The 21,490-nt window shown below is 39.0% G+C and overlaps 1 protein-coding gene across 1 annotated transcript in view; it reads left to right on the forward strand.

Annotated features, from left to right (window-relative positions):
• The window catches only part of CFAP47 (cilia and flagella associated protein 47), a 550,869-nt gene that overhangs the window by 29,592 nt on the left and 499,787 nt on the right, over positions 1-21,490 (forward strand). Inside the window, exons 9-13 of the mRNA XM_030305764.1 lie at positions 10,412-10,601; positions 11,629-11,842; positions 17,236-17,388; positions 17,994-18,183; positions 18,280-18,376. Of these exons, the coding sequence (XP_030161624.1) occupies positions 10,412-10,601; positions 11,629-11,842; positions 17,236-17,388; positions 17,994-18,183; positions 18,280-18,376 (844 nt within the window). The remainder of the gene's footprint in view (positions 1-10,411; positions 10,602-11,628; positions 11,843-17,235; positions 17,389-17,993; positions 18,184-18,279; positions 18,377-21,490) is intronic.

The raw sequence follows: 21,490 nt of genomic DNA on the forward strand, positions 1-21,490 counted from the left end.
TTTCACACTTCAAAGGCAAGTTTGAATAGGTATGAGAGAACTGTGTTGACTTTAAAAATGAGATAGTTATTTTACCAGCAAAACTGGGTTTATTTGGGAATAGCAGAGAATTGTAATTCTAGACAAACAAGCTACGGTCAAACCCGTAGGCTAGCCCGACAACCAAAGAGAGGATTTTATGGAGAAGGAGGAAGTTGGGAGTGGTTATTTTGAAGGAGAGTCCATTGGAGAAAAGTAGGAGTTCAGAGTGATGACGGTTTGCTCTTGGCTGAGTTGCTGGGGTAGTTGATTTCTCATAGGAAACGCAATGTACATCTTTTCCTGTTGGGACCTGTAACTGATGATTCTTTCCTGTCCATGATTCTTCCTGTAATTGAAGTCTGGTGTCAGGGCGTGAGAGCTCCTCCTTCTGGCCTCCCAACTCCATTTTAGTGAGGTTTCCCTTTATTAATTTTTACAGTTGTATGGCCCATAAAACCTAAAATATTTACTGTCTGGCCATTTACAGAAAAAGTGGAGCCTTGCTCTAAACAGTAGCAAGCATGAATGCTTTCAGTTTCAGTTCGGGTTTTTCTGTCACCATCTTTTCTCCACTGCATTGTGATATGGCTCATAAAGTTATTGATGGAAGCTTTCTCTCAGTTGCAATCAGGAACTATTGTATACATGTTTAAATGCATGCAGCTCATATTTATAACTCTTCCTGCTTCATTAGAATGACTCACTTCCATCCCCCCAAATTTGGATAGATTTAATCAGTCTTTATAGAATAACAACCGATGTTAACCACATTATGCAGAACGTTTGCTTTTTAACTGCTTCGTAGACTTTCTTTAGTTCAAGTCTCTTAAATCTACCAACTCAGCTTATTTTCTCCAGCGACATGTACATCTTTTAAAATGTGTCTGGGGCGCCTGGGTGGCGCAGTCGGTTAAGCGTCCGACTTCAGCCAGGTCACGATCTCGCGGTCCGTGAGTTTGAGCCCCGCGTCAGGCTCTGGGCTGATGGCTCAGAGCCTGGAGCCTGTTTCCGATTCTGTGTCTCCTTCTCTCTCTGCCCCTCCCCCGTTCATGCTCTGTCTCTCTCTGTCCCAAAAATAAATAAACGTTAAAATGTGTCTGATAGCTAAGTTCCTAATATAATTTTTAACCTTATATGTTTTTGGCTTTCTCAAGCACTCTTGAGTTTCAAATTAATAAAAAGTGAATGTAAGAAATGTGGAGGGTGGGGGGGCTGCTGGACAATTGTGACTTCCATAGACCGGTCAAATAGCCTTTAATTATTTAGATGTGTGATAAGATTATTCTTATTTTATGTATTTATTTTAAAGTTTACTTATTTATTTTGAGAGAGAGAGAAAATGAGCTGAGGAGGGGCGGCAGGGGAGGAACAGAGGATCTCAACGTTTTTTATTTATTTTTGGGACAGAGAGAGACAGAGCATGAACGGGGGAGGGGCAGAGAGAGAGGGAGACACAGAATCGGAAACAGGCTCCAGGCTCCGAGCCATCAGCCCAGAGCCTGACGCGGGGCTCGAACTCACGGACCGCAAGATCGTGACCTGGCTGAAGTCGGGTGCTTAACCGACTGCGCCACCCAGGCGCCCCAAGAGGATCTCAAGTGGACTCCACGGTGACAGCAGAGAGCCCAATGTGGGGCTTGAACTCATGAACCTTGAGATCATGACCTGAGTCAAAGTCAGATGGTTAATCAAGTGAGCCACCCAGGTGCCCTTATTTTATTTTATTTATTAAAAAAAAATTTTTAACATTTATTCAGTTTTGAGAGACTGAGAGAGACAGAGTGTGAGCAGGCGAGGGGCAGAGAAAGAGGGAGACACAGAATCTGAATCAGGCTTCAGGCTCTGAGCTGTCAGCACAGAGCCTGACATGGGGCTCGAACTGATGAACTGCGAGATCATGACCTGAGTTGAAGTTGGGTGCTTAGCCGACTGAACCACCCAGGCGCCCCATATTTTATTTTTAAAAGTTTATTTATTTTGAGAGAGAGAGACAGAGAGACAATGCGTGAGTGTGGAAGGGGCAGACAGAGAGGGAGAGAGAATCCCAAACAGGCTCCACACTGTCAGTTCAGTCTGACGTGGGGCTTGGTTTTATGAATCATGAGATCATGACCTGAGCTGAAACCGAGTTGGACACTTAACACACTGAGTCACCCGGGCGCCCCAAGATTATTCTTTTTAAAATAGTAGCTTATTAAAATATTCACATACCATAAAATCCACACATTTAAAATGTACAGTTCTGTGGTATTTAGTATAATCCCAGAGTTGTGCAACCATTAGCACTAATTGTACTACATTCTCGTCACCCCAAGAAGAAACCCTGTATCCAATAGCACTAACTTCTTCTCATTCCTCAGCCCGTGGCAACCGTGAATCTGTTTTCTAGGTCTATCAATTTCCCTGTTTTTGACACTGTGTGTAAATATAATCATACAATATAAGGACTTTGTGCTTGGTTTCTTTGATTCAGCATTATATTTTCAAGTTGCATCACTGTTGAAGTATGTATCAGTACCTCATTCCTTTTATTGGCCAAATTATATTCCATTGTATGGATATACTACCTTTTCTTTACCTATTCATCAGTTTATGGGCATATGAATTGTTTTCACCTTATGGCTATAGAAATAATGCTGCTATATACATTCATGTACACGTTTGTTTTTTTGTGCATGTGTACAAGTTTTTGTATGGACAGATTTTCCTGTGTATGTGTATATTGTTTTTTTTACTATAGAAACAAAGTATGTAATTAAACAAAAGGAAACATTTAAAAGTTTTAGTGTAGATTGAAGTGTTCTGAAGGGATGTGGCAGTAAATATGAATTTTATATTTGCCTGCCCTTCCCCAATTTTATGCTCACCATTTTTGTCGGTAGTTTTATTGAGTTATAAGTGACAAATAGGAATTGTATGTGTTTAAAGTATACAACTGGATGTTTGATATATGTATACAATGAGAAACAGTCACCACAATCAAGCTAATTAACATATTAGTCATCTCATATTGTTATGAATTCTTTTCTATGGTGAGGACACTTAAGATCTACCCTTTTAGTGAATTTCAAGTATACAATATAGTATTGTTAACTATAGTCACCATCTCCAGAACTTGCTTATTTTGCAGAACTAAGACTTTGTACCCTTTGGCCAACATCTTCTTATTTCCTGTTCCCTCCCACCCCTGGTAACCACCTTGTACTCTGCTTCTATCAGTTTAACTATTTTAGATTCCGCATATAAGTGAGATCAGGCAGTATTTGTCTTTCTGTGTCTGGGTTATTTCACTTAATGTAATGTTCTCTAAGTTCATCCATGTTTTCACAAATGTCAGGATTTCCTTCTTTTTATTTATTTATTAATTAATTAAAAATTTTTAACGTTTATTTATTTTTGAGAGAGAGACAGAGAGAGAGTGCAAGCGGGGGAGAGACAGAGGGAGCCAGGGAGACACAGAACTTGTAGCAGGCTCCAGGCTCTGAGCTGTCAGCATGGAGCCTGATGAGGGGCTTGAACCCATGAACCATGAGATCATGACCTGAGCTGAAGTCGGATGCTTAACTGACTAAGCCACCTAGTGCCCCAGGGTTTCCGTCTTTTTAAAGGTTGAATAATATTCCATTATTCTTCTGCATGTGGATATCCAGTTTTTCCAGCACTGTGTATTAAGGAGACTGTCTTTTTTCTGCTGTGTGTTCTTGGCAGTTTTGTTGTAGTCTGGTTGACTCTAAATGCATGGATTTATTTGTGGGCTCTCTATTCTGTTCATATGTTTATATGTCTTTTTTCATGCCAATACCATACTGTTTTGATAACTGTACCTTTGTAATGTAGTTTGAAATCAGGAAGTGTGATATGTCCAGCTTTGTTTTGTTCAAAATTGCATTAGCTATTCAGAACCTTTCATGTTTACGTTAGAAGCAAAAAGAATAAAATGCTAGGAGTAAATTTAACCAGAGAGCTGAAAGAGTTACACACTGAAAATTAGGAAAATTTGTTAAAGGGAATTAAGACACAGATACAGAAAAGAACATCACAGGTGGAGAAGAACCATCTCCATGGTTTAGGAGAATTAATATTTTAAACATCTATACTACCCAAAGTGATCTACAAGTTTATTATAAACCTTGTCAAAATCCCAACTGCATTCTTTAAAGAAATAGAAAAAAAATCCTTTGGCGCAGGTCCTGATCTCATGGTTCATGAGTTTGAGCCCCACATGGGCTCTGTGCTGACAGCTCAGAGCCTGAAGTTCTGCTTCTATTCTCTTTAGGTGAGCTGTTAGATTTTGCATTTGGGATTTTTCTTGTTTCTTGAGATAGGCCTGGATTGCAATGTATTTTCCTCTCAGGACTGCCTTCGCTGCGTCCCAAAGCGTTTGGATTGTTGTATTTTCATTTTCATTTGTTTCCATATATTTTTTAATTTCTAATTGCCTGGTTGACCCATTCATTCTTTTTAGTAGGGTGTTCTTTAACCTCCATGCTTTTGGAGGTTTTCCAGACTTTTTCTTGTGGTTGATTTCAACCTTCATAGCATTGTGGTCTGAAAGTATGCATGGTATGATTTCAATTCTTGTATACTTATGAAGGGCTGTTTTGTGACCCAGAATGTGATCTATCTTGGAGAAGGTTCCATGTGCACTCGAGAACAAAGTATGTTCTATTGCTTTGGGATGCAGAGTTCTAAATATATCTGTGAAGTCCATCTGATCCAATGTATCATTCGGGGCCCTTGTTTCTTTATTGACCATGTGTCTAGATGATCTATCCATTGCTGTAAGTGGAGTGTTAAAGTCCCCTGCAATTACCACATTCTTATCAATAAGGTTGCTTATGTTTGTGAGTTATTGTTTTATATATTTGGGGGCTCCTTTATTCGGCGCATAGACATTTGTAATCGTTAGCTCTTCCTGATGGATAGACCCTGTGATTATTATATGATGACCTTCTTCATCTCTTGTCACAGCCTTTAATTTATTTTTTTTTTAATTTTTTTTTCAACGTTTATTTATTTTTGGGACAGAGAGAGACAGAGCATGAACAGGGGAGGGGCAGAGAGAGAGGGAGACACAGAATCGGAAACAGGCTCCAGGCTCTGAGTCATCAGCCCAGAGCCCGACGAGGGGCTCGAACTCACGGACCGCGAGATCGTGACCTGGCTGAAGTCGGACGCTTAACCGACTGCGCCACGCAGGCGCCCCCACAGCCTTTAATTTAAAGTCTAGTTTGTCTGATATAAGTATGGCTACTCCAGCTTTCTTTTGACTTCCAGTGGCATGATAAATAGTTCTCCATCCCCTCACTCTCAATCTGAAGGTGTCCTCAGGTCTAAAATGAGTCTCTTGTAGACAGCAAATAGATGGGTCTTGTTGTTTTATCCATTCTGATACCCTATGTCTTTTGGTTGGCGCATTTAGTCCATTTACATTCAGTGTTATTATAGAACGATATGGGTTTAGAGTCATTGTGATGTCCGTAGGTTTCATGCTTGTAGTGATGTCTCTGGTACTTTGTCTCACAGGATCCCCCTTAGGATCTCTTGTAGGGCTGGTTTAGTGGTGACGAATTCCTTCAGTTTTTGTTTGTTTGGGAAGACCTTTGTCTCTCCTTCTATTCTAAATGACAGACTTGCTGGATAAAGGATTCTCGGCTGCATATTTTTTCTGTTCAGCACATTGAAGATCTCCTGTCATTCCTTTCTGGACTGCCAAGTTTCAGAAGAGAGATCAGTCATGAGTCTTATAGGTCTCCCTTTATATGTTAGAGCACGTTTATCTCTAGCTGCTTTCAGAATTTTCTCTTTATCCTTGTATTTTGCCAGTTTCACTATGATATGTCGTGCAGAAGATCGATTCAAATTATGTCTGAAGGGAGTTCTCTGTGCCTCTTGGATTTCAATGCCTTTTTCCTTCCCCAGTTCAGGGAAGTTCTCAGCTATTATTTCTTCAAGTACACCTTCAGCACCTTTCCCTCTTCCTCCTCTGGAATACCAATTATGCGTAGATTATTTCTCTTTAGTGCATCACTTAGTTCTCTAATTTTCCCCTCGTACTCCTGGATTTTTTTATCTCTCTTTTTCTCAGCTTCTTCTTTTTCCATAATTTTATCTTCTAGTTCACCTATTCTCTCCTCTGCCACTTCAATCCTAGCCGTAGTTGTCTCCATTATATTTTGCAGCTCATTGATAGCATTTTTTAGCTCCTCCTGACTGTTCCTTAATCCCTTGATCTCTGTAGCAAGAGATTCTCTGCTGTCTTTTATACTGTTTTCAAGCCCAGCGATTAATTTTATGACTATTATTCTAAATTCCTTTCTCTTATATTGTTTAAATCCTTTTTGATCAGTTTGTTAGCTGTTGTTATTTCCTGGACGTTTTTCTGAGGGGAATTCTTCCATTTCATCATTTTGGATAGTCCCTGGAGTGGTGCAGGACTGTGGGGCACTTCCCCTGTGCTGTCTTGAATAACTTGCGTTCGTGGGCGGGGCCGCGATCAGACCTGATGTCTCTCCCCAGCCCACTGCTGGGGCCACAGTCAGACTGGTGTGTGCCTTCTCTTCCCCTCTCCTAGGGGCGTGATTCACTGTGGGGTGGCGTGGCCCGTCTGGGCTACTTGCACACTGCCAGGCTTGTGGTGCTGGGGATCTGGTGTATGAGCTGGGGTGGATCCGCAAGGTGCACAGGAGTGGGAGGGCCAGGCTCAGCTCGCTTTTGTTTGGGAGATCCGCTTCGGGAGGGGCCCTGCAGCACCGGGAGGGTGTCAGACCCGAGGGAGGGATGGATCAGCAAAAGCACAGCGTTGGGTGTTTGTGAGGTACAAGCAAGTTCCCTGGCAGGAACTGGTTTACTTTGGGATTTTGGCTGGGGGATGGGCGAGGGAGATGGCGGTGGCGAGCGCCTTTGTTCCCGGCCAATCTGAGGTCTGTCGTCCGGGGCTCAACAATTCTTCCTCCCTTTGTCCTCCAGCCTTCCCGCTTTCCGAGCAGAGCTGTTAACTTATGACCTCCCAGATGTCAAGTCCCGCTTGCTGTCGGAACACACTCTGTCCGGCCCCTCTGCTTTTGCAAGCCACATTCGGGGGCTCTGCTTGGCCGGCGGGCCGCCCCTCTGCCCCTGCTCCCTCCCGCCAGTCCTTGGAGCGCGCACCGCCTCTCTGCCCTTCCTACCCTCTTCCGTGGGGCTCTCATCTGTGCTTGGCTGTGGAGACTCCGTTCTGCTAGTCTTCTGGCGGTTTTCTGGGTTATTCAGGCAGGTGTAGGTAGAATCTAAGTGATCAGCAGGATGCGCGGTGAGCCCAGCGTCCTCCTACACTGCCATCTTCCCAGGATCCCCCGATTTATTAATTGTATAACTGGAAATTTGTACCCTTTAACCCCCTTCATCCATTTTGCCCATCCTCCTCCCATTGCCCTTGCAACCACCAGTCTGTACTGTGTATGTGTGAGTTTGTTTTTTTGTTTGTTTTTTGTGTTTGGATTCCACATGTGAGTGAGTTCATATGGTATTTGTTTTTCTGTGTCTGACTTATTTCACTTAGCATAATGCCCTCAAAGTACATCCATGTTGTCAAAAATAGCAAGATTTGCTTCTTATTTTATTGGCAAATAATATTCTGTTGTATACGTATACTGTAGTTTCTTTATCTCTTCATCCTTTGGTGGACGGTCAGGTTGTTTCAGTGTCTTGGCTCTTGTAACTAATGCTGCAATGAGTTAGTGTTTTGAGTGTTTTGAATTAATGTTTTTATTTTCTTTGGATGAATACCCAGAAGTGGAAATGCTGGGTTGTATGGTAGTTCTATTTTTTATCGATTGAAGAACTCCATGCTGTTTTCCATAGTAGTTGCATCATTTTACATTCCTACCAACAGTACAGGAGGGTTCCCTTTTCTCTACATCCTTGTCAACACTTGTTATTTCTATTTCTTGTCTTTTTGATAATACCCATTCTCGGGTGTGACATGGTACTTCATTGTGGTTTTGATTTGCAATTCCCTGATGATTAGTGATGTTGAGTGATGGTGATTAATGAGTGATATTTTCTCCCGTCCCCTAGGTTGCCTTTTCATTTTGTGGATGGTTTCCTTTGCTGTGCAGAAGGCTTTGTTTGATGTAGTCCCACTTGTTCCTTATATCTTTAGACATATTTTTCATTAGTTGAGCATATTTATAATAGTCAACTTATCCTCTTTGGTAAGTTTAACATTTGAGTTTCGTCAAGGCAGTTTCTATTGATTGGAGTTTTTCTGTGTATTGGGTATACTTTCCTATTTCTTTTCATGCCCTGTAATTTTTTGTTGAAAACTGGGCATTTTAAATGATAGTATTTGGCAACTCTGGAAATCAGATACCCCCAAGATTTATTGTCATTGCTATTTGTTTCTGTTGTTCTTTGTCTTTAGTGCTTTTTTTTTAGACTGAGTCTGTAAAGGTTGTTTTCTTTGTTATGTGCAGCCAATCAAGGATCTTCTCAGTTAATTTTGGGGTCAGTGAATGATTGGGCAGAGCTTCTCTTAAATTCCCTGAATCAGTAAGTCTCACAGCCTTTGCTAAGAGCTTTTGTGTAAGTGTATTGGGTGGGGCAAATCTTCCCTGTTCTGTCAGGTAGTTTACAACTCTTTTTGGCCTTTAATTCCTTCTTGTACAGCATCTCAAAGTGAGGCAAAAGTGAGAAATTGGAGCTTTCTCAAATCTTTCCTGGGCATGTAAACCGTCATCTAGATTCCCAGGAATGTGTCAGAACTTTTCAAATGCCTTCTGAATGTTTTCTGTTTTTGTTTTTTGTTTCTCTTTTCCTTTCTTTTTCCTTTTTTGTTTTGTTTTGCCTCTTATTTTCCTCTTATTAGCTGTGATTAACAATTGCTGCTGATTTTGTAAAAAAAAAATTTTAATGTTTGCTTATTTTTGAGAGAGAGAGAGAGAGAGAGTGCGTGCATGAGTGGGAGAGGGTCAGAGAGAGAGAGGGAGACACAGAATCCGAAGCAGGCTTCAGGCTCTGAGCTGTCAGCACAGAGCCCATGTGGGGCTCAAACTCATGAACCATGAGATCAGGACCTGCGCCAAAGTCAGATGCTTAATTGCTTAACCAACTGAGCCACCCAAGTGCCCTGCTGCTGATTTTTTGATGGGCCGGGAGGAGAAGGGGGTTCAGTGGAGAGAATTGTTCACAAAGAATGAGCTCTGAACCAGGTCAATGAAAATTATACCCTTATAATAGGCTTTTTGGCTAGCTTCTAGACTGGACACAGAGGGACAATTCTCTGGTGGTGGGGCTTTTGGAGAGCTCCAAATCTGTTCTTTTCCCTCCTGTCTGCTCGGCTAATGGTTTTCACAGCTGCCATAGTTGCAAGGCTATTTTCAAAGACAGCACAAAACTGGGAATAGGAGCGTCGGATCACAGTGTCTAAAAATGCCATGAAGCCTGTTATGCTTTCAGAAATTCAGCTATTTTTTTCTTAAATAAATACTTCTGGGATTTTTTATAAGCTTTTAGGTAATTTTTAAATTTGGGTAAAGTTGATTTTGACAATTATTCCAGTGGTCTCTTCCTGTTTGTGGAGGAGGGGGTATTTGGAGATCCTTAATTTGCTATCCTTCAAGTGCTTCAATACTATCATTCTTAATAATTTCTCAAAGAATTTTCCAATAATATATATCTTAAATATTTGTCAATGCTGTATATCGGATTTCTCTTTTTTTTTTTATTTTTTTTTCAATGTTTTTTATTTATTTTTGGGACAGAGAGAGACAGAGCATGAACGGGGGGAGGGTCAGAGAGAGAGGGAGACACAGAATCGGAAACAGGCTCCAGGCTCCGAGCCATCAGCCCAGAGCCTGACGCGGGGCTCGAACTCACGGACCGCGAGATCGTGACCTGGCTGAAGTCGGACGCTTAACCGACTGCGCCACCCAGGCGCCCCAATGCTGTATATCGGATTTCTAAGCCACTTTCATGTCACGGTGATGAACTAGCTCTCCGTAAAATTTTATAAAGTTTTTTTTATTTGCTTTTTATTTTTTCCAACAGTATAATATTATTTTTTAGAATCCATTTGTACTGATATAACAAAATGCCATAGATTGTATGGTTTATAAACAACAGAAATTTATTTCTCACCCTTCTGGAGGCTAGAAGTCCTAGATCAGGGCACCAGCACAGTTGGGTGAGGATCCTCTTCCTGGTTGTAGACTTCTTGTTGTATTCTTACATGGTAGAAGGGTCTAGGGAGCTTTGTGGGGCCTCTTTTGTAAGAGCACTATGACCTAATCCCTTCTCAAAGGCCCTAATCTCCTAATTCCATCACACTGAGTATTAGGCTTAAACGTAGGAGTTTTGGGGGTTCACAGACATTTAGTCTATAGCAATTGACTACTTTTTCTTTTTTTAGAATGTGATATGTTCATTCATTCCACATCAAGTAGGAGTCTTTAAAGTGAAGCAATTGATGGAGATTATTGGCTCAGTGGCAGATGAAAATTTTCAGTCTACATCTCTGAAACCTTTTCATCAAATATATTTATATTTCAAGAGTGTCTGCAAACCTTCCACCAAGAAAGTTGTGATGAAAGTTAATCCTGGTAAGCTATTATTGACCCTTACCTTTTTTGTTAAATGAAGGTTATATGGATTATCTTAATACACTTACTGCTTAGCTATGTATATCACATGTAATCTAATCGTGTGGTTCTTACCTTCGAATGCATCAAAATCACCTGGAAGCAGTCTTCTTAAATGTGGTTAAACCTTCTTAAAATAAACCTTCTTAAAATAAACCTTCTTAAAATAGGTACCACTGTCCTACATCCCAGAAATGATTGTTAAATAGGTCTTTGTTAGAACCCCAAAATTTGCATTTCTAACATGTCCCCAACATTTGCTCATGTTGCCATTTTGAGGATTACAATTGATAGTACTGGTTTAGTGATCTATAAAATTTACATATTTTAATGTTTTTCATGTTCTATGTTTTCTTTTGAGTCTGTAATATAATATAAACTAATTTTGACCACTCCTTGGATTTTGCGTTGCTGCTGTTTCATGTAATCCTCAATTATCCTTTATACTTTGAGCCATATGAAATTACTGATATTCAGCTCTCTGTAATCTATGAAAACTTGTGTCATATGGGCTAACGCACTCCTTCAAGTTACTATGTTTTATTTTTTATGCATGCATTATATTTCAGAATTGTTTTGTGTAGGTTCATTTGTTAAACGGTTATTTGTAGGGGCGCTTGGGTGGCCCACTAGGTTAAGTGTCTGGCTTCAGCTCAGGTCATGATCTCCCAGTTCGTGAGTTGAAGCCCTGCATCGAGCTCTGTGCTGACGACACAGAGTCTGCAGCCTGCTTTGGATTCTCTGTCTCCCTCTCTCTGACCCTGCTCACGCACTCTCTCTCTCTCTCTCTCTCTCTCTCTCTCTCTCAAAAAAAAAAAACATTAAAAAACTTTTTAATGAATTATTTGAATTTCTTTGAATGTGTTTCTTTGTTTAGGGACTTCATTTTAAGGTAGAATCAATGGTATAGTCTATTAATACATGGAAATTATTCGGACAGCTGAAATTAAAAAAAAAATATTTAACTTAATATCCAATTCTATAAAAGGTATATCCCCTTTGGTCAGTAATCCAACGGGACAGTTTGTGGTCAGAGACTTGCCAAAATACAAGGACTGTGCGCCTGTTGCAATGCTTCAATCAACCATGACACACCTTCACAATCATCACCTAAGTAAAGAGTCACCAAAGGATGCACTGATAGCTTTTCCCAATGATCGAGCTGCAAGTATCAGGTCTGGAGACCAGCATAAACATTTCAGGTAACATGCTATATTGAAAACCTGAAATTTTGAAAGGCACAATTACCAACGTGATATGTAGGTCTTAGCAGATCCTGCTGTAACAAACTAATGATGACAATAATAATAATAGTAATAAAATTTTATTTTCTTTGTCCTTTTTTTGTTTTACATTGGAGGAGATGGTTATTGAATGCTACTACTGTATTTGCTTCGTCTAACCTCTTGTCACCTCTACTGTGTGCTTGACAGGAAGTGAATGGTTTGCCAGATGATTATTAAAATATGCTGTGGACAAGTATAGAATAATAGAAATAATCACTTTAAAAAATGTATCAAGTTCTTATAGTAGTTCTATTCATTAAGTATGGTTGACAGCTTTAATTTCTCTAAGATGAAAGTAAACATCATAATCGTCATCATCATCCTCTTTGTTCCCCTCAAAGTCACATTTCCCATAACCTTCCCCAAATTGAACTAAAACCTCAATAATGAGGATCAAAAGTGATGTTAAACCTTAATTTAAATCCATTCAAACTGTTGTAGACTCTAAGTCTAAAGTACTTTCTTGACCAGCAAGAGAGCAGACACAGGATTAAAAGCAAGAGATGGCTAATATCCGGGAAAAGACAAGAGCCCTGAATAAGGGTTCTTGCTCTGTATTTATTAAGATTAGAAGGCTTACAGACATCATGGGTGTGCACAAAGAGACAATAAATTTGTGAACATTAACTCATGGGCATGAGGGAAAGGGGATTTTGAAGATATACGGTGTTAGGGGCTTGGGTCAATATAAACCAAAATCCTGGTGCTGGGCAGATGGGCAGATGGTTGTTAACAGCAGACAGGAGACTCTGTCTGTTTATCTTAGCTAGCCTAGGGGATAAGACAGAGCATATAACCTCAGGGTTAACAAGGCACCTTTTCTTCTGCTAATCAGCTCCTCTTTGTGTCACTCCAATGGCAGCAGTCTATAGCCCTATTTACCTGTTTACCTAATTTGGTCCTTCCTTCCTGTGAAAGCAGCTTTCTGCTATAGTACTAAATTGGGGGGCACTTTCACCCTGAATACCTAATCTTGCTTATCTCATATACGTTTGTATTGGGGCCCTTGCCCCCCCCCCATTTGGGGGGCCTTTGCCCCCCCCTGCTTTATTCTGGGGGCCTTAGCCCCCCTTCTCTATTGTTATTCGCCTAATCTTGTTTACCCAAACTTGGGTGTGAGCATCCTATGGCTTTGTAATTGTTTATGCCTTGTTAACCCATTGGTGCAAGCCCAGGGAATTTCTAAGCTTACTCCCCACACCAAACCTCAAAGAAATTACTGCCTTCCAAGTGCTTAGAAGAAACCCAGGCATCCTGGTTTTTACACCTGTAAGATTGAAATGAGTTTCTTTTCTGCCTGCTTGTATGCTACTATAGACTATCTAAACTTGATAATATCCCTGGGTTTTCTCTGCTTGTCTCTTTACCTTTGGTAAGTCATTAAGCTCACTTAATTTTACAGCCATTTTCTTGCAATATCATTTGATTTTAGGCCATAATTGTTTTATTATCCACAATTGGAAGATTCTGGGTTTTTATATAGCCTGTCTTATTATTTCATTTTACAGATTTTATCCATACCAGCCTTTCTCTCGCTCTTTTTTGTTTGACAGATACCCTGAAACATAGGAGTGTAAAAATTGCTCAGACTCCATTTTAAGTAATTATGTAGTATAATAAAGGAAAACTGATCCCTCCCTCTGACTCATTGCACTCCATCCCATACAGAAGTATTTGTTGGAAACACTTTTTTTTAATGTATTCTTTTCAGTCCTTTCCTATGCTTACACAAATATATTTGTATAGACATGTTAATGTAATATTAATATTTTGTTTCTAAATCAGTCTTAATCATTTGTTCTAAAAATGCCAGATATTTTTTTGAAGAAGACTAAGCATTTCCTATTTATATCATGGCCAAAATTATTTTCCTCAGTTTACTCTTTTCCATACTAATAGAAATGCAAAATTTAGTTATTTTCTGGTTAGCAATTAGTAATTTTAAGTAATGAAATTTAATGATGTATTAAATTATTGGTAACAGGGGCACCTGGTGGCTCATTTTGTTAAGTGCCTGACTTTTGATTTTGGCTCTGGTTCTCTCAGTTTGTGGGATCAAGCCCCTCCTCGAGCTCTCTGCTGGCAGTGTGGAAACTGCTTGGGATTCTCTCTCTCTCTCTCTCTCTCTCTCTCTTTGTTCCTCCCCTGCTTGTGCTCATGCTGTCTCTCAAAATACATACACATTAAAAAAAATAAATTATTGGTAACTGTAATTGCTATTTTATTTCTTACTGCATTTCTTTAATGATTTTTGACAAGAAAATAAAAAAAAAAGTCAGGAACTTTTGTCTAACTTGTTTACTATAGTATGTCCTGTGTTTAGAAGAGTGTCAGGCATTATAGTAGGCACTAGTAAATATTTTTTAATAAATAAATGAGGAACAGTGTTTTATTTGCATAATAATTTTTGTCCCCTCTATTTTGCACTTAAAAAATATCACCTACTAAAAGCTAAAGAGGTATTTCATGACGTTTATTCTTTTTTTTAAAGTTTTTAATTTCAGTTAGTTAACATGTAGTGTTATGTTAGTTTTAGGTGTACAGGATAGTGATTAGCAATTCCATACCTCACCAGGTGCTATTCACAACCTGTGCACTCCTTAATCCCCATCACATGTTTAACTCCTCCCTCTACCCATCTCCCCTCTGATAACCATCAGATTGTTGTCTAAGAGTCTGTTTGGTTTTTTATTTTGTTTGTTCTTGAGAGAGAGTGTGTGAGTGTGAGTGGGGAGGGGGCAGAGGGAGAGGGAGAGAGAATCTTAAGCACCCAACATGGAACTTGATACAGGGCTCAGTCTCATGACCACAAGATCATGACCTGAGATGAAATCGAGAGTCAGATGCTTAACCAACTGAGCCACGCAGGTGCTGCAAGTGTTTCTTTCTTGATTTGTCTCAGTCTGTTTTTTCCCCTTTGCTTGTTTCATTTCTTAAATTCTATATATGAGTGAAATCATACTGTATTTGTCTTTCTCTGATTTATGTTGCTTAGCATTATACTCTCTAGCTCCATCCATGTTGTTGCAAATGGTAAGATTTCATTCTTTTTTTATCACTGAATAATATTCTGCAGTATATGTATACCATATCTACTTTATCCATTCATCATTTGATGGGCCCTTGGGCTGCTTCCATATCTTTACTATATAGTAAATAATGTTGCAATAAACATAGGGGTCCATGTACCTTTCTGAATTAGTGCTTTTGTTTTCTTTGGGTAAATACCCAGAAGTGGAATTACTGGGTTTTATGGTATTTCTATTTTTAATTTTTTGAGAAACTTCCATGCTGTTTTCCACAGTGGCTGTACTAATTTACATTCAAACCAACAATGTAGGAGGGTTACCTTTTTTCTACGACCTCATCAACACGTGTTATCCCTTGTCTTTTTAATACTAGCCATCCTGACTTGTGTAAGGTGATATCTCATTGTGGTTTTGTTTTTTATTTCCATGATGATTAGTGGAGTTGAGCACATTTTCATGAGTCTGTTGGCCATCTATATGTCTTCTTTGGAAAAATGTGTATTCCTGCCCTCTGTTCATTTTTAAATTGGATTATTGGATTACTTGTTTGTTTGTTTCCTTTTTTTGTTTTTGTTTTGGTGTTGACTTGTATGAGTTCTTTATATATTTTGGATATTAACCATTCATTGCATATATTGTTTGCAAATATCTTCTCTCTTTCAGTATGTTGCTTTTACATTTTGTTGATGGTTTCCTTCATTGTGCAAAAGCTTTTTAGTTTGGTATAGTCAAATAGTTAATTTTGCTTTTGTTTCCCTTGCTTGAGGAGATATATCCTGAAAAATATTACTAAGGCTAATATCAAGGAGATTACCGCCTATGTTTTCTTTTAGGAGTTTTAGGCTTCAAGTCTCACATTTATGTCTTTAATCCATTTTGAGTTTATTTTTGTGTATGGTGTAAGAAAGTGGTCCGTTTTCATTCTTTTGCTTGTAGCTGTCCAGTTTTCCCAGCACCATTTATTGAAGAGGCTGTCTTTTCCTCATTGTATGTTCTTGCCTCCTTTGTAGAAGATTAAGTGACTATATTAAGTATGGATTTATCTTTGGCCTCTCTGTTTTTCCCATTGATCTATGTGTCTTTTTTTGTGCCAGGACCATACTGTCTTGGTGGCTACAGTTTTGTAGTGTATCTTTATATCTGGAATTGTGATGACTCCAGCTTTGTTCTTCTCAAGATTGCTTTGGTTCTCGGGAGTATTTTCAACAACTATCTTTGAATAGCAAAGCGTTTATTTCCCTCTCATTGTCTAACTCTCTTAAAGACTCTCATTCAGTTAAAGTTATCTTACTGTAACCATAGAGGACTTGTTGAAAACATGGAGAAATGTTAAATTTCATTGGGCTCTATGACTAATAAGTTCATACTTGAGTTAATCATTGAGGGTGAGAATCTTAATAATTAATACAATTTGATGAGAATTGAGGCAGCCCAAGGCCAGAAGATGTGAATAATTGTAATTTTTGTATTTGTGGAAAATATATGGTGGGTGAAAGGAAGAACGTGAATTTAGATGAGTGAACATGAGACATAAAGTGGTTGTGATTAATTTATGAATTGGTTTCTCTCTATGGTTCATTGATGGTTATTACATAAGCTCTGAGTTTTTTTTTATGTTTTAAAAAAATGTTTTATGTTTATTTATTCTTGAGAGAGAGAGAGAGAGAGAGAGCGTGAGCAAGGGAGGGACAGAGGGAGAGGGAGACACAGAATCTGAAGCAGGCTCCGGGCTCTGAGCCATCAGCACAGAGCTGAATGTGGGGCTCAAACTCATGAACTGTGAGATCATGACCTGAGCCGAAGTCAGATGCTTAACTGACTGAGCCACCCAGGCGTCCCCAAGCTCTGAGATTTTTTAAAAAATGTGTCTAATAAAAGGATTTATTATTACATATATTTTTTTCTAATTTTGATCATAATCATGTAAAAGTAATTAACTCTTAGGAAACACTAGTCAAATTCAGATCTAGTCCCATGTGTAAATCTAAAAGTCTTCAAATTGCCTGTTTGACTAAGTCCTCAAGAGTGGTTTTAAGGTAGACACCATTGTATCCTAGTGACCTTTTGGAGTGTTTTTCTAATTGGGTTGGGAAGAAAGTTAGATATTATTCTATTTCTTTGTGTAATAATATCTTGCTATATAAGAGGATATGAGGGAAAAGAGTAGAATCTGCCCTATTCACCATTTTGTGCTTAGCCCCTGGCATAAGAGACACTCAATAAATGCTGATAGATTAAGTGCAAATATATAAATATTAACATAACTCGTTCATCTTGTAGGACGATTTTCACAAAGATTCCAAGATATAACTATGTGGATCCTGATTTTGCGTACACTAAATTGGAAAGAATTGGAAAGCAAGAACATGAAAACTATTATGAAAGATATATTAAACATTTAAGAAATGTGCGCATGCAGAAACAGGCAGAGAGGTAAAGTTTACTTCAAACAGTATGGAACAGATTGGGGTGCCTGAAGAGACAGAATTTTTTTTCTTTACTCCTTAGTTTCTTTTCAGTGATTTAAGTGACCTTTACATATATGAAAATAGCAAAACATTGAACTACTTTTTCTGCAGTTATTTCCTTCCTTACTTTTGGTTTGGGAATGTTTTAGGTTGGGTTTCCCCAGAAACAAGGAGAAACAAGATAAAGAAAGCAAAATAGGACAGGTAAGAGAACTGAGAGATGATGTGTTTCAAATAAGGCTTACACTCAGCCTGATGCCTAAGGTCTCTTGAAGCAGAAATTATACCATATAGTTGTTCCTACATTGAACCAAAGGGCCTCGTCTTTTGTGCTCCATTTCAGCCATTTCTTGTGAGCTGTCTTAGGGTGCGGTGGGGTGGGCGCGATTTCCTTGGTGAGGTGTTTAAGAATGGGGTCTTGTCAGCAAAGGGCAATTTTATGCAGATTAGCGCATCATTCTGCTTAAGTGGTTCTGAGTGGGGCAGCAGAAGCATGCAATATGGGGAATGTTTGGATTTGCTATTGTATTTTCTAAAACACTTGGCCTCAATTAGTTATTATGATTTCAGTAGGGAATGTATGGATTCATATAACAATACAGACATAGGATTACAGCCAGCATCAGGTCTAAAGTCACCTTCGCTCTCAGAAACGGAAATAGAAGAGGAATTATCTGCAGCACGGCGTCGGATCAGACGTAACCAGTTGCTAAATACTAGGAATATAGCATCCAAGGAGACAAAGGCTCTGAAAACAAAGGCATGTGTGATATTTTAATTTCATGAAGCCATGAGAATTCCTAAAATATCTTTTGTTAATATTGAAAATTAATTTTGGAGTAATGGTTTTCCACAGGTTCTCAAAGGACTTAAATCAGACCCATCCACACCCCATGAAAAACATGACTGCAGCTTAATTTTGACACCAAAGCAAATTCATCAAGTAATTGTTGGTAAGAATCTGTAAAAACCTACTAATCCTTTGTTTTTTAACAGGCTTAATGACGTATAATTTATATTCCATAAAATTGACCTGTTTTAAGTATGCAAGTCAATGAATCTTAGTAAATTTATGGGATTATGCAACCATCACCATAATTCAATTTTAGAATGCTGCCATCACCCTCAGGACCATATGTACTTACTCCCAATTTGCAGCCATAGCTCCAGGCAACCATTAATCAATTTTCTCTCACTATAGATTTGCCCATTCTGAACATTTCATATAAAAGGAGTCATAACAATATGTATTCTCTCTTATGTGGCTGCTTTTACTTAGCATACTACGTTTCAGATTCATCCAATAGGTATAAATAGGTATAAATGTTCCTTTTTATATCTTTAAAAAATTTTTAACATTTATTTATTTATTTATTTGCAAGAGACACAGAGTGTGAGCCGGGGAGGGGCAGAGACAGAGGGAGACACAGAATTCGAAGCAGGCTTCAGGCTCTGAGCTGTCAGCACAGAGCCCGATGCAGGCCTCAAACCCACCAACCGTGGAATCATGACCTGAGCTGAAGTCTGATGCTTAACTGAGCCACCCAGGGGCGCCTCCTTTTTATATGTAAATAGCATTTCATTTTACCGGAGTACCACATTTTGTTTATCCATTTACCAGTTGATGGACACACGTTGTTTCCTGTCTGAGGCTGTTGTGAATAATGTTGCTATAAACGTTCACATATAATTCTTTGAGTGAATGTATGTTTTCATTTCTTGTGGTTAGATTCCTAGGAGTGGAATTGCTGAGTTGTATGGTAAATTTATGTCAATCATTTCAAGAAACTACCAAAAACTTTCCAAAGTGCACCAAGTTACAATCCCACCAACAATGTATGAGGGTTATATTTACTCCACATTCTCACCAGCAGTTGTTATTTTCTTTTTGGTTATAGTTATCCTTGTGATGTGAAATGTTCTCACTGTGGTTTTGATTTGCATTTTCCTCATGACTAAGATGATGAGTACATTTTCATGCATTTAAATAGACATAAATGTATATTTCCTTTGGAGAAATGTCTTTCAAATTCTTAGCCCAGTTTTTAATTTGAATATTTGCCTTCTTATTATAGATTTGTAACAATTGTTTATATATTCTGGACATAAGTCCTTTATCAGATACATGATTTCCAAAGTCTGTGGCTTGGTTTTGTTGTTTATTTTTATTTATTTACTTATTTGTTTATTAAAAATTTTTTTTAATGTTTATTTTTGAGAGAGAGAGAGAGAGAGAGAGAGACACAGACTGTGAGTGAGGGAGGGGGAGAGAGAGAGAGGGGGACACAGAATCTGAAGCAGGCTCCAGGCTCTGAGCTGTCAGCTCAGAGCCCGATGTGGGACTCGAACTCACAAACCACAAGATCATGACCTGAGCTGAAGTCGGATGCTTAACCAACTGAGCCACCCAGGTGCCCCCTTTTTTAATTTTTTAAATAGTGGTCCTTAACACACAGAAGTTTTTACTTAGATGATATTGAATTTATCGATTTTTTAAAAAAAAATTTATTACAGTTTTTTCTTTTCTAGATCATGCTTTTGATTTCATGCCCAAGAAATCTGTACCTAACTCAATGTCACAAATATTTTTTCTTGTTTTCTTCTAAAATGTTTGTACTTTTAGATCTTGTATTTATGGTCTACAATTCCTTTTGAGTTTTTAGGTAGTAAGTTAAGAGTCTAAATTCATATTGCTGTATGTGGATATGTAATTGCCCCAGCACCATTTGTTGAAAATACTATCATTCATCATTGAATTACCTTGGCACCTTTGTCTAAAATCAATTAACCATATATGTCAGGGTTTATTTCTGGACTCTCAGTTCTGTTCCATTGATCTGCATGTCTGTCCTTATGACAGTTCTACACTTTGATACTGTACCTTTAGAGTATGTACATAAAAATATATGTACTAGTCTGAAGAGGAAGTTTTCATTTCATTCTAGGCAGGGTTAGGGTGGCTCTGAGGGAGATGTTGGCAGAGAATGATTTAATTGACATGGATTTGCTGATTCTCCCTTTAAGGAGAACCCACTACACAAAACACCAAATACCAATTCTTAAATTATCCAGACTAAAGGTGATGTCCAAAGAGGTACAAGGCCAGAGGCAACACAATGGGAAGTGAGTAAATATCTGGGTGGTGATAGCTTATTATGTATGGCTGGTCAATGGCCAAGTCCTCAGATCAGTGAGGACTATGGGAAATGCCCAAAGCGGGATCTGGCTCTGGGGAAAGCAGGTGACATGGACTGGTAAAAAGAGTTGGCATCTGTCACCATTCACTGAGATTCTGAATGGGAAATAGGATCAGTGCTGTAACTGGAGCTAAACCTCCCTGCCACACAGTGGCAGTGAGGCACTTTGGCATGACAGACTAGGAACTCTTTAGTTCATTGCCTGTCTGGGGTTGCATGTGGAGTTCACTTCAGGTCATACAGCATTTACCGGGCCTCTCTTTTGTGCCGGGCATGTGATAGGTACTAGGCTCTATAGTCCCAGGAACTTGCCTTTCTTTATTGTGTGGTAAATACTCTGTGTCTTCCAAATTGGTGACTGACTAATCAGATAAGCAAATCTATAAAAATTCAAAAGGAGCAAAGTTAGAGGGCAGTGTCTAGTGTCTCCTCTACAACTCCTCCACCAGCTTCTCTCCCTTCTTTACCTGGTGTCCTAAGTTATTTTATTATTTTATTTTATTTTATTTTATTTTATTTTATTTTATTTTTATGTTTATTTTCATTTGTCTTGAGAAAGAGAGAGAGAGAGAGAGAGAGAGCGAGCGAGCGCACAAGCAGGGGAGGGACAAAGACAGAGGGAAACAGAATCCCAATCAGGCTCTACCCCATCAGTGCAGAACCTGATGTGGGGCTCGAATTCGAGAACCATGAGATCATGACCTGAGCTGAAATCAAGAGTTAGACGCTTAATCAACTGAGCCACCCAGGTGCCCCTAAGTGTTTTAACAATGACCCTCTCTCTGGGGACAGGGTCCCTGTGTGAGTTTACAAGGTCAGCAACTGTGATGGTGGGAATTTTGTATCACTCTCATTTTTATACCTTAAAGG

This window comes from Lynx canadensis, chromosome X (assembly GCF_007474595.2).
Source record: "Lynx canadensis isolate LIC74 chromosome X, mLynCan4.pri.v2, whole genome shotgun sequence".
In the NCBI taxonomy this organism is placed as follows: domain Eukaryota; kingdom Metazoa; phylum Chordata; class Mammalia; order Carnivora; family Felidae; genus Lynx; species Lynx canadensis.